The sequence below is a fragment of the Lutra lutra genome, chromosome 1 (assembly GCF_902655055.1).
Source record: "Lutra lutra chromosome 1, mLutLut1.2, whole genome shotgun sequence".
Lineage (NCBI taxonomy): Eukaryota > Metazoa > Chordata > Mammalia > Carnivora > Mustelidae > Lutra > Lutra lutra.
This window is the reverse complement of record NC_062278.1, coordinates 40,434,911-40,452,657: the sequence shown is the minus strand read 5'-3', so window position 1 is coordinate 40,452,657 and position 17,747 is coordinate 40,434,911. Positions and strand designations below refer to the sequence as shown.

Genomic DNA, 17,747 nt, shown 5'->3' with positions numbered 1-17,747 from the left:
TGTTTCATTTACTTGAAAAATGCAACACTGTCTTTGAAAAGGGCTGCAAAGATCTCTGTAGACTTTATATTAATCTCAGGAGATGTACAGACTGGGAAAATATTAAGTTGCTTCTAATTTTATTTTTCCCTGGGGCATTTTAAAGCTTTGTTCAGCCTTTACCGAGCACGTTTTTAAAAACAGATTTCCACTTCCATTGACAGTGTGCTCACTAATTACAATACAATTATTCATAAATAGGATAATATTTTGGGTAAGGAATTTGTTCATTATTCACATTGGTGCATGCATATCCAAATGCCTAAGCATCTATAAAATAAAATTGGGTCTAAGTATATATAAATGAAAGGAAGTAAAAGGAAAGTATCCAGGAAAATGACATAGACTCTGTAGTTTTGACATTTTAATGGGGTATTTTAATAAGGGGAACTCGGTGTCTCTGGCTCGCACCTGTGGGTTGGGCTTAACCATTTTCATAATGGGATTCTGGCCCCATCAGGAGATGAAAGTTAAGAGCAGAATGAAGGGTTTGCTACCCAAGGATTGAATCTGTGACAGCAAAGTGGCACAGATTCAGGTTGGCAAAGCTGCACTATATAATCTAAGGACCCTCTATAAACTTTTGCATGGGCTTTAATTTTAACATTGATAGCTCTCATTGTGGGTGTGACAGAATAGTCTACAAATGGCCACCATTTAAGGCAAATTTGAATTTTCTTCTCAAGGCTTACACAACTTTTCTTGCAGGTCATTAGCAGCCACTTTTCATAGGTCAAAGGGAGACAATTCTGAAATAAAACAGACTGGCCCAATGCCAGTAAATTTGACCTTAAGTGTTACTTTCTGGTAGATGTGATGGTGACAAAGTGAAGTCATTCGATTAACAGTTTGCCTGGACTGTTGGAAGACTTGAAGAACAATGTGCACTTCTATCCTTTGCCTCTTGGAGAATATCATTATCATTATTTTGTTTAATTTCCCCAAGGGATTTGAGAACCTTGGAGATTCTGTGGGGGTGCGGTGGGAAGTGGGGCGGGGTGGGGAGGGGGAGACTTGAATGTGAGACACCAAATGGCTGTCTGTCCGAAGAATGAATGGGGTGAATGATGGTAGCCTTGGTGTAGGGCTGACAAGGGAGAGAGGGGGAGGGTCTGCAGGGCTAGTGCAACAGCCACTTGGGAAGCTGGAGAAAGGAAACATATGAACACCGTGGTGATATCCTAATTAGTTAATCAAATTATATATACAGTGGCTGGTTCAGGTTATGGAAGCTTTCCTCTGCGGTCAGAAAACTATGACCTGAAAATTTATGAAGTGAGAACATGGCTATGTCAGACTTCTGAATACTTCTGTTTCAGAGTACTTCTTGGGATTTTCTTCACTCAATGAAAAGATCTAGCTAGGTTCTCTTCTGTGGAAGTTTGTATGAAAATAGCATCTTATTATCCACGCATGACTCATGGGCTAAGTAACCTTATCTTCATCTATAGATAGACATCACAGGCCACTTCACAGAATGATAGAAACATAAAGCCAGAAAATATTTGGAATTTTAATTGAGATACCTCATATGGAAGAAACTGAGCCATGGAGAGATCAACAGATCCATTTGAGATCATGAAATCAGATAAGGTAATTGGTAGGTGCTAGCTCTCTGGCTGAGCTCTCTAGACTCCCAGTCCTGAGCTTGCTCTTTTATAACCCCACCGTAGATAGCTGGCCATAGCTGGAGTTGTGGATCTTTCCAGTCATAGATCTGACTGTATTACTCCCTCTGTTAAAACTCTTCAAAGCTCACTGGCACTTACTTAGGACAGTGCCCACATTCATTACATGGCTGGCAAAGCCCATCTCAGTCTTTCTTGGACCCAGTGTGGCTTTGTAGTCTAATTTTTTGCCACCTTCTGCCACCACAATTCTTTTTTTTCCTCATATGCTACTTTGTATGTGCGTGTGTGGTGTGTGTGTGTGTGTGTGTGTGTGTGTGTGTGATGTTTGGCCTTCTACATATACTTCTTTATTTGCCTAAATTACTCTTCCCAACCTCTTCACAAGGCTAGTCCTACCCACCCTTGTAATTTATTTTTTCTTAGGCTGCCTCTGTTCCCACTCTCTGTTCTCCCCGTTATGGGACCCCCTACCAGGTCACAATGACATGTTTACTTATCTGTCCCCCGCTAGATTGTGATCTTTTTGGCCATCCCTGACCTCCCTATGCTTGGCACATAGTAGGTCATCTACAAATACGATGATTGAGTGGAGAAATTTAACTGAATAGTTGTGGGGGTGGTTTCCCTCTTTATTTATCTCTAAGTGGTTTTGTTTTGTTTTGTTTTGTTTTGTTTTGTATTACCCCTCTGCCTAACCCCTTCTCCTACTTGTTCACCCTACTTGAATCTTCCCCACTCATGGTCATCACTGAATGCTAGATGTTCATGTCACATTTGCAATTGTGCCCTCTTATGGCACAAATTATGAAGTGTGCTGGCCACTGAGGCAGGCCACCTGCCTTCAGAGCCCCGTCTCTTACTTGCCAGCTGTGCAATCTTGGTCTTCTTCCCTGCCTCAGTTTCCATCTCTCTAGACGGGGGGTAATAACAATAACTACCTTATTGGCGTGACGATCCAATAGCATCATCCAAGCCCCAGGACTAGGATCGGGCATTTGGTCACTGTTACTAAATATCAACAACTATTATTCTCAATCCGAGACTCCCAGACCTCTACAGAAAAAATAAGCTTGGGCTACACTCTTCTTGATGGGAAATGAGTGTTGGTGAGCGTAATTCAGTGTGATCATATTTCTGTTTATCACTTTCAGCATTAAAATGTGGTTTGAATGAAAATTGCATTTGCATTTATAAGAAGTTTGATAAATATCAGCATTTTCAACCTACTTGACTCACATACGAGGGCATAAGTTTCTTTACCTGTGATGTTTGTACCTGTGACCTCTGCCCAGACCCAATCGCAGCAAGCCACCCAGCAGGAAATGAAGCTTTTCAATCTCAGACTTGGCAAACCACAGCCCAGACTGTGACTGCATAAGCTAAGTGAACAAGGGGTGGGGGGGGCACTCACTCAGCACCTTGCACCGTGTGCATTGACTTGGTATGGGATCTCAGAGACTTGCCTAATATCGGTTTACCTCTGTGTGGGGAGAAAAGAGTGAATACTAATGAGCCAGCTTGTAAAATATGGGACAAGTAGAGGCAAGTCTATCCTGGAACTGAATCTTATGTGAATAATTTTTCTGTCTTCTCAGACAGCTCAGCTCTCTCAAGCCAGCGGAGTAGTTTCCCGACTTCCTTTTGGACCAGCTCTTACCAGCCCCCATCTGCGCCCTGCTTGGGGGGTGTTCATCCTGACTTCCAGGTCACTGCACCCCCTGGCACCTTTACCGCAGCTGACCCCAGCCCCTGGCCAGGACACGGGCTGCATCAGACTGGCCCGGCCCCGCCCCCTCCCGTGTCCGAGCCCTGGCACTATCCTTTGGCATCTCAGGTGAGCCCGTCCTACAGCCACATGCATGACGTATACATGCGACACCACCACCCCAGTGCCCACATGCACCACCGCCATCCCCACCACCACCACCACCCTTCTGCTGGCTCTGCCCTGGATCCGTCCTACGGGCCCCTGCTGATGCCCTCAGTGCGTGCGGCCAGGATTCCTGCTCCCCAGTGTGACATCACAAAGACAGATCCGACTACAGTCACCACTGCTACCTCAGCGTGGGCCGGAGCCTTTCATGGAACCGTGGACTTAGTGCCAAGTGTGGGGTTTGAAACAGGTGAGCTGGGGAATGTCCTCCTTTCCATAAAAAGAAGCCAAAGTAAAGACCTAAATATAGAAACGGGGAGGATGTTTTTAAATATTTTGAAATATTTGTTCTCTTCTATGTAAAACTCAGCATTGGTGATACGTTTATAGAACTAACCACTTTGCAGTAATTCCTGCACTCCTGCAGAAGCAGGGTGACTAGCTTGAGGGAGGTGGCAGAACATTTTTCCTATTTCTTAAACTAGTAGCCTGTGTCTTTGAAGTAGAATCTCTACTACCTTGTGTTTACAAAGAATTGAACACATTTTTAGAATCTCCGCTGTCTCTGTGCTCTGTACCATGTATAATGCCGAATAGAATTCAGAAACAGTATGCTTCGGTAATTTTACCTTCTCTCCTCTTTGTCAGGTCTTACTTAGGATTTATAGAACTGCTTCCTGGAATATAAGCCATGGAATATAATCGTGGTCTTTTGCAAAGAATTAGGGAGCATATGTTAAAGGATTGGAATTCCCTTGTCTTCCCTCCCTGCCCTTCCTTTACCTTCTCCTCCTTCCTCTCTTTCTCTCGCTCTATTTTAAATAGCACAAGGCTTAAAAGACTACTATAAAGTTTGTATTCAACAGATTTCGATAAAATTGGTAGGGCAAATGTTTCTTTTTCTTTTTTTAAAGATTTTTTATTTATTTATTTGACAGAGAGAGAGAGATCACAAGTAGACGGAGAGGCAGGCAGAGAGAGAGAGAGAGAGGGAAGCAGGCTTCTTGCTGAGCAGAGAGCCCGATGCGGGACTCGATCCCAGGACCCTGAGATCATGACCTGAGCCTAAGGCAGCGGCTTAACCCACTGAGCCACCCAGGCACCCCAGGGCAAATGTTTCTTCACAGCGCCTTCAGCTCCTCTCTGGAATTCTGAAAGTCATGGTGTTAAATGTTTGATCTTGGTTTTTAGATCAGACTACTCATCTTAATAGTATTAATGGTTTTGAGTTCACAAAAATCAGATGCATCAGAGGCTAAAACACAAATCAAGTCATTGATTACATCCCCGGAGTTTACATTCCGAAGTCACCCACTGGTCCACCTCCAATCCCAGGTTCTTTTCCTGGAATACTTTGTGATATATTAGGACTTTTTTTTTTTTAAAGATTTTATTTATTTATTTGACAGACTGAGATCACAAGTAGGCAGAGAGGCAGGAGGAAGCAGGCTCCCTGCTGAGCAGAGCACCCAGATGTGGGGCTCGATCCCAGGACCCTGGGATCGTGATCTGAGCCGAAGACAGAGGCTTTAACCCACTGAGCCACCCAGGGGCCCCATATTAGGACTTTCTTTCCAGAAGTTTAAAGAAGCTCATTCCTTTCTTAGTTTTTCTAGTTTTCTTAGTTTTATTCTTAGTGTGCAAGGTCTTTCACCTGAATGCTGGTTTGCAGCAGAGGACTCCCTGGAGTAATCATTGCTTAGCATTAAGTTGCATGTGCCCGACGTACGTAAACATTCTTATTTTGGTAAACTGGTTCTCTGCTGAGCTTTCCAGTGTTGCTTGTTGTTTAAACTGACCTGTTTCAGCTTCATATTAAGTCCCTGAGTTTAAGCTGCTTCTCTAAACAATCAGGGCACTTGATTCTCTCGGTGTAGGAGAAGAGAACGAGATGGGGCTGATCACACACTTCCTTTCATTGCCACATACTATGCAGAATGAAGGCATTTCTTAAGTGGTTTAATGCCTGGGATGGGATCAGATTAGATTCCCAGTTTGGTAACTGCCATCATGGGCAGCCAGTCTCTGGAGGCTCTTCCCTATCTCACTTCTGGGGTATCTGTGTGGCCAGAGCTAACAGCGCTCTTAGCTGGCATAGGAAATATTTTCTCCTTTCATAGTCAGTCCAGGCCGCTATAACAGAATACCATACACTGGGGGGCTTAAACAACAAACATTTCGTTTTCACAGTGCTGGAAGCTGGAAAGTCCGAGATCAAGGTGCCAGCACATTCAGTGTTGGGTAAGGGTCCACTTCCTGCTTCTCGGCACTGTGTCCTCAGCTGGTAGAAGAGACAAGGGAATTCTCAGGACTCTCTTTTGTAAGGGCACTAATCCCATTAAAGAAGGCTTTTCTTTCCGGACCTAATCACTTCCCTAATCATGAGCCGCCTCCTTAATACCATCACTTTGGGGGTTAACATTTAACATATGAAAGCTGGGAGGGTCACAAACACTTGGTGTATATAACTGTGCATTGCGTAATGTAAAGGGGAAAAGGGACTTGATTGCCTTTGCTCTCTGTTTCTACTTCTCTGTCATCTGCTACCTACTTCTGCACTCCTTCTTATTTTGGGTGTGAGCTTTATTCCCCTACTCATAGTTGAGAATTTTTACTTGAAATAGTCTTTTCAGGATGAAAAGTTATGCTGCCTTTTGGAAGTGGAGAAGGGAGGATTTTTGTTCTTTTCGAAAAATCTACAGTGGACCCATTTGGGTCTAATATAAGTAGTTCTTAATACTTACTGAGCTGTGAATTAACATTTATTGAGTACCTACATATAAGGTATTGCCAGAGGTACTTTATTTATATTATTGCTTTTAATTCTTAAACTAAATCTGAGCTAGATGTATCTAGATATTAGCAATAAGGAAACCAAGTCTCAGTTTTCCTATTTGAAAACTGTTTCTTAAATCTAAATGCCCAAGCTGGATTTGAACTAAAACCTACCCCAAATCTAAAAAGTTGCTAAGGTACCATCTCCCCATAAATATAGGTACATTTGACTATTAAGCCTATTACACTGTTAATAATAAGGAATGCAGGTTTGTCTATTGGAGGTACATAGTGTTACTCTTTGCCAGTATGTTTAGGATGATGATAGATTCACCCCTGTCCCATAGCTTTGATCCAACTGAGAAAACAAAGATGAAGAAATAAAGCAGATAAAGATCATATTATTGGCATAATCATTGATCAGCCTGAACTAGAGGTCCTTGATTCGTTTTACTCCCACAATTGGACTTCTAGTGTCTTCCCCTAAGATTAGATTCTGGGAGATTCAATCCTAGAAAATATCTAGACTTCAGAAAAGATTCCCTTAGCCCTCTTCCTTGTCATGTAGTTTAAAGCCTCATTGCTGTGAAAAGAGGTTGATGGTTGCCCAGATTTGCCTTGAAAAGCATGGTCTGTGGCATGAACCTGGTATGCCTACCCTGCAAAAAACAGAAGTAGGAGGAGGGTGTGCCTTTCAAGTGCTGGCCTGAAAAAGAGACTGGGGGAGGGACTGAGCCATATGTACTCATTTTCTTCTCCTAAGGCCAGACATCCTATCAAATATCGCATCTCTCTTTCTCTGGGAAGAGTTATAGCGGAGTGTTTTAGGTCAGTTTCCCCAGGAAAACAGACTCAAAGATGCAGATTTGATTATAGACAATTTATGGGGTAGAGTTCTCAGGAAAACATCTTTGTGCAATGAGAGAATTGGGCAAGCGAAGTCTCACTACGATTACATTCAACTGAGACTCAGTGGATTCTAGAAGAAGCTCTGGAGTTGGGATTGTACTTTTTAATTGTCCTACCTTCAGTTCAAGGTGGATGGGCTTTTATACATCTGCATTGACCAATTACTGGATGTGTTTCTCTGGAAAGGGGACGTGACATAAGGCAAAGTGACTTTATTCTGCTGAAGGCAATTCCCAAGTCTCAACATGGATTAGGGAGGTATCTGATGGCTCACGGCAGTATCCACGGCAGGGGAACAACTGAAGAATGGTAGCTACCTTTCCACTTTTCTAACTATGTAAAAAGAACAGAAGTTTCTGTGTCATATTCCCAAGCCAAGAAGGTAGGATAGTTGAAAAGAATGCGAGGTGGCTTCCTCTGGACAGGTTATGCAGAGTTGTCTAGACCAGGTAGTCCCAAACAGTGGCTTAGCTCAGGACTCAGCAGCAACACTGTGTGGCTCCTGAGCAGTCAAGGGAAGAGCTCATATTCAGGTGATACACGTTTGAAACTCCACAACGTGCAGCTACCAAGGCCACCAAAATAGAGGCCATTTTCACATTCTGTTAGGAGGCAAATAAATTAATCCGACTATGTTGAGAGCAATTTGGTAAAGGATATGACGTTTTCATCAGTAGGGGAAAGGTTTATTAAGTTTAGGTACATTTTTATTTTGCAGCCATTTAAAGAAATTAAGGAAATCTGGAAGATTCAAATGATATAATGCTTAGTGACGAGGGAAGTTTTAGAGTATCATGTATGGTATAATCCAAGAGTCAGCAGAAGTTTTCTATAAAGGGCCTGGTAGAAATAGTCAGTGCTTTGTAGGGTCACACTATCTCTGTTTGTCACCACTACTCAACTCTGTGTTTATAGTGTAGTGTTTATAGCCACAGGCAGAACTTAGAGAAATGAAGATGTCTGTGTCCCATTAAAACTTCAGTGATGGACACTGATATTTGAATTTTATTTGTCATGAAATGCTCTTCATGCATCATGAAATGCTACTCTTCTTTTTGTATTTCCTTCTTTCTCAGTCATGTAAAAACATAAATCCCATTCTTCCACTCTTAGCTCATGGGCTGTGTATAAACAGAAGTGAGCCTGATTTGGCCTGTGGGCTGGAGTTTGCTGGCCTCTGGTATAGTTCCATATGTATCACTCTTATCTGTCTACACCCACACATATGCATGTGTGTGCCTGTACTCCCTCAATAAAAATTATCTAGAAGCATATATCACAACTTTTAATGGTCATTGCTCCTGGCAATTAGTGTGTGGCCTAAGCTTTGAAGCCAGGCTGCATGGTTTTAGAAGCCCCACTCTGTCACTTAGTAGCTACAGGACTTTGTGCAAATTACTTAACCCCCTTGGTGCCTCAAATTCCTTATCTTTAAAAGATGCTTCATAGGGTTGTATTGAGGGTTAAATGAATTGAAGAAGTAAAACATTTACAAATGTGCTCTGAGGATAATAGGTACTCTTTAAATTTTAGCTCTCAAGGGAAGGTGATCAAACCCCTACTTTTTGTAGCTTTAAAAAATATGTTCTTGATGGGGCTCCTGGCTGACTGAGTCAAGTTAAGCCTCTGACTTTTGATTTTGGTTTAGGTCATAATCTCAGGGTCATGGGATCGAGCCCCCCATTGGGCTCTGCACTGGGCATGGAATCTGCTTGGGATTCTCTCCCTCTCTCTCTGCCCATGCCCACTGTGCTCTTTCTCTCTCTCAAATAAATAAATTTTTAAATATATGTTATTGAACTACATTTTATATATCAGATGCTTTACCGTTTTAAAGTGAACCATCCGGTGCTTTTAGTACGTTCATGATGTTGTGCAACCGTTCCCACTATCTAATTCCAGAACATTTCCATCACCTCAACAAGAAATCCCTATATCTTAGGGATATAAAACATCTCCCCATACATATTCCTTCTTCCTTCTGTGCCCTGGCAACCACTAATCTACTTTCTGCCTCCATGGATTTTTCTACTTGGGACATTTCTTATGAATGTAGTCACACGGTATGTGGCCTTTTCTATCTTACTCCTTTCACTTAGCCTGTGTTTTCTAGATTCATCCACATAGCATGTATCAGAACTTCATTCCTTTTTAGGAGTAGGTACTATTCTATTGTATAGATACAGCACATTTTGCTTATCCATTCATTCATTGATTCATTCCTGCTTTTTCACTAATATGAATGATGCTGTTATGAACACCCACGTACTGATACTCTGTGAAGCGATGCTCTCAGTTCTTCTGGGTATGTACGTAGGGGTGAAATTTTGGGGTCGAGAGAGAACTGTACTTTTTCTTTTGCATACTTCTATATTTCTTGATTTTATCTTATTGATTATGATACAACGTATTACTAGCTATGCACATAAAAATAAGATCTATCTCTATCATGCTCAGAAATTTTACAATGACATTAAGTAAATTCTGTTGCAGTATTCATCATTCAGCAACCATAATCATAAAATTTATTTCACTGAAATGCTGTCATTCTTCTTTCCTGTTATTGCCAATAATTTACCTAACATAAAATATACAATGTAATTCATCCCAACCAGTTTGAATTAATTTTTCTAAGCAAAGATTTGTTTATGAGGACTTTTTACTGAAATACAAAGTTTATTTTATTTTTAAGTTCCACTTCATCCACTATATTTAAAGTTACCAAAAGGAAAAAGGGTAGTGCTTTGTAGTATGACTTCTTCTCTATAAACATAAGCTGCTCATGGCTTGAGATTGTTTTTATCTGCACAGCCACAGATTTATTTTTCTTAGGATTCCTTGTGTTTTTTAAGCTACAATTTTGTTACAAATTTATCATTTTTTACCTTGAGGAATGCCACAATAACTAAATATAAAATATACATAAACAGTTTCTTTTTGCTAAAACACATTTCAATAGCCTAACGTCAGAAAACAAAACAAAACAACATTCTCTACTATAACACGGGTTTGGGAAATCTGGGTCTAAAAGGGAATTAATATATGTTGATGTATCTTCTGGCTTCTTAAGAAATTTGTCATATAAGCATTAACCATACATTTGCATAAGTAGTAGATTTTTTAAGAAGATCATTAAATGATTCTGCCCCAAACTATGATTATAGCCAGATATTAAACAGTATCTAGTTTATCTCTCATTAATGAGCATATCTTCAATTATTGAGTGAAATCAAGATTATGTATTACAGCATGGGACATTGACCCTTGTTAGACAGAAAAACAGTAGCTACTAGATCTTAAAATAACTTGCTGGATACAGGCTATGAAATTTTCCATAGGTACAAGAAGCTATGTTTCTAGTATTCCCTCAGATGTTAAGGCATAAACATATTTCTGAAGAGACTTTCACAATAATGGCCTTGATTAACCTGTGAATAGAATTACTCTGTTAAAAGGCCTGGAAAACATTCTTTGAGAACTTAAATTTTGATAATGGGTAGGGAGCACTGGGCACCAATGGGGAAGTTAGGAGTAACTAAATGTCCTTTTTATCTGTTTTTGTCCTCTCTACGGATACTTGGTGTCTGATAATATTATGAAAGAATCAACCTTACATGTTTCTTTGAAAAATTTTTTATGATATAAGTCCCGTATACTACATTTCACAAAATGCATTTAATTTTAATCTTCTTATCTGAAGATTTTACAAAAGGGACCTCATTCACAAAAGGCAGAATTGTATTTTGAAGCAATGTAAACTATTATTGCTCAGAATTGTTATATACTGTTCCCTTTGAAATAGGCTGATTTAGCTGTCAAGACCACGGTGGTCAGTCTTGTTCAATACTATGTGGATGCTTTACGTTGCAATCCATGAGGAGAAACATCTGTCTTTGTTTTATCAAATACAGGAAATAGAAGGCAGGATGGAAAGTAGCTAGTGAACTAGAGCAGCAAATAGGCAGTTCCCCTCCCTGAAAGAGAGGTGGACATCAAGTTACCACTTGCTTTTCCTATCAACCTGTAACTTTGCCATCTCTCTAGATCACATCTCAAGACCTGCACTTTCTTGTAGGTGGTCTGGTGCTGACAAGCCTGGGCAACAAAGACTGTGATTGCATGAAAGTTCTCAAAAATAACCAGGCTAAACTATTTTAACATCCCCTTGTAAAATGTTACTAATTTTTGAATTTCATTGGGGATATCAAAGGGATTCAAATCATAGAGCATTATACCCACTGATCTCTTGGAAATCATTTCTCTCTCTAAACATACACATTTGCAAAAACAAACAAACAAACAAAAACCCTATAGGAAACCAATAGTTATTAACCCAGTACACTTGGATATTTGATATATTAATTAATGCTCCAGTTGCAGGGTTTACAATGAGTGAGAAATATGGTAAGTTTGGACAGAAATTGTCAGAAAACTACAGTAATAGTTGACAGGATAGTATGTCTGTCTATGATAGTATGTCATAATATCTATATAAGATATTAAAGCACTATGGTAGTTCTTGTTCTAGAAAAGAGAGGACACCAAAGTAATATGGTGCTCAATATAATATTGGTTGGTGCTCAACTAAAAGCAGTTTCCTTCCTTTCCTCTTCACGTCTTCTCATGGAGTATATATATTAGTTATCTGAATTCTGGAGGCTATAGGGTTAGGGATTTATTGAAGCCGTTCCTGACATTTTTAGTAATTTTTGTAAGTGATGAGGAAATTAGGAAATTGGCCTTAATCATGTTTTAATATAGGATAGACACAGAAGCTTACTTCTTATAATTTGATTTCAGCAGGTAGACATATTAAATGGCATATTATATAGAAGCCTGCCCTGAGATTATGTGATTTTTCAGTGGCAATTATGCTATTCAATAAAAATTTATAGATTTCTGAATACTTACCTTGAGGACATCATCTAAATTAGGATAGTGAAGATGTCACAAAGCAATAGTTACAGCTGAAAAAGAATGTATATGTTGGGATGTTTTTTGAACTATACTTTCTCTGGACTTTTTCAGAGTTTATTATGATTGGTAACAATACTCTAGTAATTAACAACTAATTGTTAACCCTTTCTGCAGACCTTTTTCTTTTTCTTTGACTTATGTCATAATCCTATTTTCCACTGAGAGAAAAAAAAAATCAAAGGTATGTTAAATTATTTACACACTCCTAAATGGTGTTAGTTGTATAGGGCACATGTCCAGAATGACAGTTTCGTGACCAGAAGGCTAATGGAAACCATCTCTGAGATGCATGCAAAATGCCAGGAGATCCCAGCCAGAGAGTGAGATCTGCATGAAAAGTAACTGGATGGTGAATCAGAGGGAGAAATGCATTCCAGAGTACTGCTGTCAGTTTCAAGTATCCATGGCTGGATTCTGTAGAGCCTTAATGAGTTTCCCCTGCTCTCCCATGTAGATCTTGCCCATGCTGTCTTCTGGGCCTTCCTCCACTGAATGGTGCCATAATGTCACAGTGCCCATGGCATGGGGATTTTGTCTCATAGAGCCTCCTCCTACTTTACAGAGCAAGTGCAGGAGCCTTCTGAGAGGATTCCAGATGTTCTGAGATTATTTGCATAATAATACAAATAATGGTGTGTGTGTGTATATGTGTGTGTAAAAGAGAAAGAGGCAAGGAGAGATGAGATTGATCTAATTGATGATTTACTATCCCTTCCCCCCAATCATTTAGGGGCTCATAAAAATGGTGGTCAGTACAGAGAACTTTAATCTTTGCAGACATGTAGAAATGTGTGTCTAGAGATGTGTATGGGAAAAGCAGAGGACCAAAAAAGTAAACTCCAAGACCCACATTACCACTTAGCTGCATGATGTTGAGCAAGTCTGATAACCTGTATGTTCCTCCCCTTCCTTTGATGCAGAATGGAGATGATACTTCTTACTCTGTCACAGCTGGGAGATTCCAATGAATGATTGTACATGGTTGTGTTTCCTAGACGGTACACATGAGGGAGAACTAAAGCTCTCATTATTCTTACTACATATATTGCATTTCAAACAGAAAAAGAAATCCATACTGGAGATGTGAGACATCATGAATAACTGAGATGCAAGCCTTGAATGCCTGTCACTCCCTGACTCTGTCTACCTTAATTTGCTTCTATTCTTGAAGAATAGCTGTGATCTGTGGCACCTGGGATGGCACACTCCATTGAGCGTCTGGCTCTTGGTTTTAGCTCAGGTCTGATCTTGGGATCATGTGATTGAGCCTTGCATCTGGCTGCACGCTCAGCATAGGATCTGCTTGGGTTTCTGTCTCTTTCTCTACCCCTTTCCCCTGATCGACTGATTGATCGATCGATCGGTCTTTCTTTCTCTCTCTCTCTCTTTCAAATAAATAAATAAATAAAATCTTAAAGAAAAGAATAATTTTGATGTTTACTAGAGCTAAATTTCCTAATACTGCGGTTTGCTGGTATTGGCCATCCAGTGAAAACTGGGTACTTTGTATTGGTCGGGCAGACAATGGGAGAGGTATAATAAAGAACCAAGAAGAAAAGAATTTGAAGGAATATCAGGATGTGCATCTTTAAGACATTTTTAAACAAGTTTTTTGTTTGTTTGTTTTCCTGTCTTTAGCACTCTGCCTTGTGGACTGAGAAGGTACTAGAAAATTGATCCTATCCCCTTGGAATTAAGTACTGCTGAGATATTTGTCCTCATCACTCATGTAGATCAAAAGGAAATTTTATGTGCAGAATGAGGCAGTTAGAGTATAGATAGACTCACCAAACTCCATTAATACATGCTAATCTTTGAAAGTTGTGAACTAAAAACTGATTCATTTTTCCATTGCAATATTAATTTTGTAAACAAGTTTCTATTTATTGCTCTGTAAATGGGGTAGCATCTTTTGGTCTCTGAAATATTTTCCCAAGAACTGCAAGCAAAACTAGGCAATGCCATCAGCTTTTGACTGTTTTCTTAACAGAGACCTCGCAACTAGTTATGGTTGGCAGTTGGGTATTTTTTCAAACTACACCCTGTCTTCCTGAGAGAACCATATGTGCTCTTCTGAGAGGAGAGGTGTAGAGGTTGAAAAAACAAAACAAAACAAAACAAAAAAACCCTCCCAGGATATTCTAGTATGACTCTTAATGGAGAACCACTCAAAGAATTAAAAGTCCTATTTCAGGGTCGGTATTTTGTGTTCACAGGGTATTTATCTTTTCAGTAACACTTTGCTCATATCATATCACATATAGGGGTACCTCTAAAAGAAACAGCTCAAATGAAGAAATCTGTTTCAGAACTTGTTCCCAGTTTCACATCAGTTTTCAAATAGGCTGCAAAGATTCCATACAAAAATTCTATACGGCTTGCGGAATTTACAGATTCTTTTTATTCCCTTCCAGGCTGTCTAATTCTTATTGTTCTATTTATCAACAATATAAGGTTTCACAAACAGTTGTCTGTGGCCAACATGTTGTGAATTCCTTGGCAAAAAGATGACCAAAAAAAAGTCTTATGAGAGATTGTTAGGGGCAAACCATACCATTCTTTGTTTGGATACAGCCTGATATACTATGTATTTACTTTCATAATTTTTGTCAACTCTAAGCATGTGTTATAAGGCTTATTTTCATGGTTGCTTTGCCTGAACTGTATCAGGTGATGCTCGACATCTTCAGAATCTTTGAAGCCCCATTTCTGTTTGCTTGGATTGGACAATCCCTTCTGGAAAATGTCAGAACGAGCTTGTGTTTATATCACATCTAAGTAAGATGAGAAATTACTGGTGTCAGCGTAGATGATTGATACGCAACATACCTTCATTCTTAAACCGAATATTTTCCAATATGTTTTGCTTTAATGGAGAGATTGATTACTTAAATCAAATGGGTAGAAAAAGACATTTATATTTCTGCAGTTCTGAAGTAATTTTTAAAAAATTTGAAGTCTTTTTAAATAACTCATCCTCCTAGGTATGGTGTTTCCTGTGTTGGTGTTGTGTCCCTAATTATGTTTTTATGAGTAAGGAATGAATCCAGATTAGCTCTTCCTCTGGTTGGATTATCTATTTTCTGGATCATAAAGCTGTCACTGCATAACCTAGAAACCTCTTTAAAGATGCATGTTTGGCTGCATTTGTTATAACAGATGTCTGGATAGTTAGAATCTCTTGAGAGTATTATAACTTGTGGTTTCAGTTACAATAAGTGATCCAAGCATTTTTTGGTCTTGCTCCTCTCTAGTTCTGGGAGAAAGTCTGTAGAAGAAATTACAGAGGGTATTTCATTTCGCTCTTCCCCACTCCCTCTTTCCTTTATTCTTTGTCTCTGTCTTCAAAGTTTTGTTTTGTTTTGTTGTGTATATCTGCTTTTGGAATTGGTGAGCAGTGTCTATATTACATATCCTCCCTCCTGATCCCCAGTGTCTCTCACCTAAGAGCTTAATTGATATTCAAGTTTTGAGTGCAGTAAACTGCCACAATGATACAAAACTACCCAACTCTGTAATTGATATTTTGTATTTGTCCATGGGATCGATTTTAAAATGACTCGTTCAGATTTGTAATTCCATATCCTGAGGGTTTGAGTACTTGCCAGTGTCCCTGCTAGCTGGCCATTTTAACCTGCATGAGTCTGAGGAAGTGGACATGGCCAAAGGCAATGGCTGGCGATTGTGTGAGTAGGAGAGTTTGTGGCTTTGGAGGGAGGAAGGTGGTGAGAGGGCAGGCAGCAGGCAGGCTGCAGGGGTGGGGTGGGGGGGCTGTCTGGGAAAACAGGGGCAGCGGAAACACCTGGGCACTGACCCGCTTACCGCCTGCAATGGTTGCCTCAGGTGTGCAGGTGCTGTGCTTCTGACAAAAACGTAGTAAATTATAGTCTATGAGGTTCAGCGGGTTTTCCATTTCTACTCGTTCCTTGAATCTGAACTTAAATATATTTTAGCAAGTATTTAGACAGTTTTCACCTCATTGTTTCTGACAGTACGACTACATGGAAATTTTTCAGTCATTTCTAAATGTGCCTGGAGAAAACATCTTTATATACAGAAAGACATCCCTCTGCTAATAAATTATTTCACTGCCATAGTTAAGTATCTCTTACCATTGTTTTAGTGTGCAAGGGTTGTAATGATAAGAAGGTAATTGTAATTCAAGTGTCATAATAAATTTATTCTTCAGTCTGGTTCAAGAGTACATTTTGTTTGTGATGACTTTAAAAAGAATTATTGTCCAACATTGAAGTGCTAACTGTGAAGATGCTTAATGCTCATCAAACTGGCTAAAATATTTGTAAAATATGAGAAAAATAACCCTTATGTATCTACTATACAAAAAGCACTTAGAAATAAATGAGAAAATTGCTTTCTTAAATGCATAGGAAATTGACCAAAGATAAAACACTGAGGAAGAAATGTCATAGTCACAGAATGTTTACCTTCACTAAGGTGAAAAGAAATGCAAATTGAAATAGATACTTTTAATCTGTAAAAAGTAAGACGAATATTGGTACAAACTTGCTGAAACATGTAGCACCCACAATGAAATATGGAAATATGCAAATTTAAGTGAACATATATGCTGAGGTTCAGCAATTATGCAAACATATTTTCAGGAATTTGTCTTATCTGTCAAAATGTTCACATTAGTAACAAGTATGTTTGTACACGTGTGTGTATCCAAATGATATACATCTATAGAGAATGGGATAATTTACACTACAGGGTAGAATACATATTCTACATCCCTCCAGAAGGGTTCATGTATATGTACTGATGTGGGGTAAAACATTTTCCAAGATAATATTGCAGGTGAAATAAGCATGTTATAGCATAGTATAAATACTGGTATGAGTATGTGTGTACATCTAAAGTTTCTTCGTGAGTTCTATGGTGACAGGGGCTATTAGGTAGAACTTACACTTTCTAAATCCCCTGTAACTGGATATTACGCAAGAAATCTATGATGTTTTGGAATTTGAAAAAAAGATGTTTTTAAAAGGAATGAAGGGAGATGTCCACGGTGGTTAAACATTTTTTAAGTATTTACCTGAAATGAAATCATAGTTTCTGAATTGGATAGCTCTCACTCTTATTTTTCCCCCCACTTTGTCTTTCCTCTACTTTGTGTTTCTCCTACTTAGTGTTAAGGTGCTATCCCCACATAGATTTTATTTAGAAATTCTTAACTAGCATTTAAACTGATTGCCCTGGGGCTCAGACAAACAAATGCAGTTGTATGATCATTACCAATGAAAATTATATAAAGTAGGAGATGATAATACAACTGTCTCTTGCATCACTTTGTGATCATTTGTCAGTGTTTCAGTGTTAGATGTCGAATTGTTGGTAAAGGTTAGATATTTTGATACAGTAGCCAACACAGTGTTGTGTCTACTTATAGTATGTAGTAAGTATGATGTACCTTTATTAAAGCAGGGAAGAAGCAGGAGATTTTTTTTTTTTTAATGTAGGACTAAGCTATCAGCTTCTTTTATTCTAATGGCAAGCATTTTGATCCTAAAAAGTTTCTAGAC

General features: G+C 39.3%; 1 protein-coding gene across 6 annotated transcripts in view; it reads left to right on the top strand.

Annotated features, from left to right (window-relative positions):
• VGLL3 (vestigial like family member 3) overlaps window positions 1–17,747 on the top strand; it is a 49,099-nt gene that overhangs the window by 18,990 nt on the left and 12,362 nt on the right. For all 6 annotated transcript variants that reach the window (XR_007125939.1, XM_047722188.1, XM_047722179.1 and 3 more), the window contains exon 3: window positions 3,266–3,793. Coding sequence is in view for 5 of the 6 variants with exons in the window: in XM_047722188.1 (XP_047578144.1) it covers window positions 3,266–3,793 (528 nt within the window). In the remaining variant the exon portion in view is untranslated. The remainder of the gene's footprint in view (window positions 1–3,265; window positions 3,794–17,747) is intronic.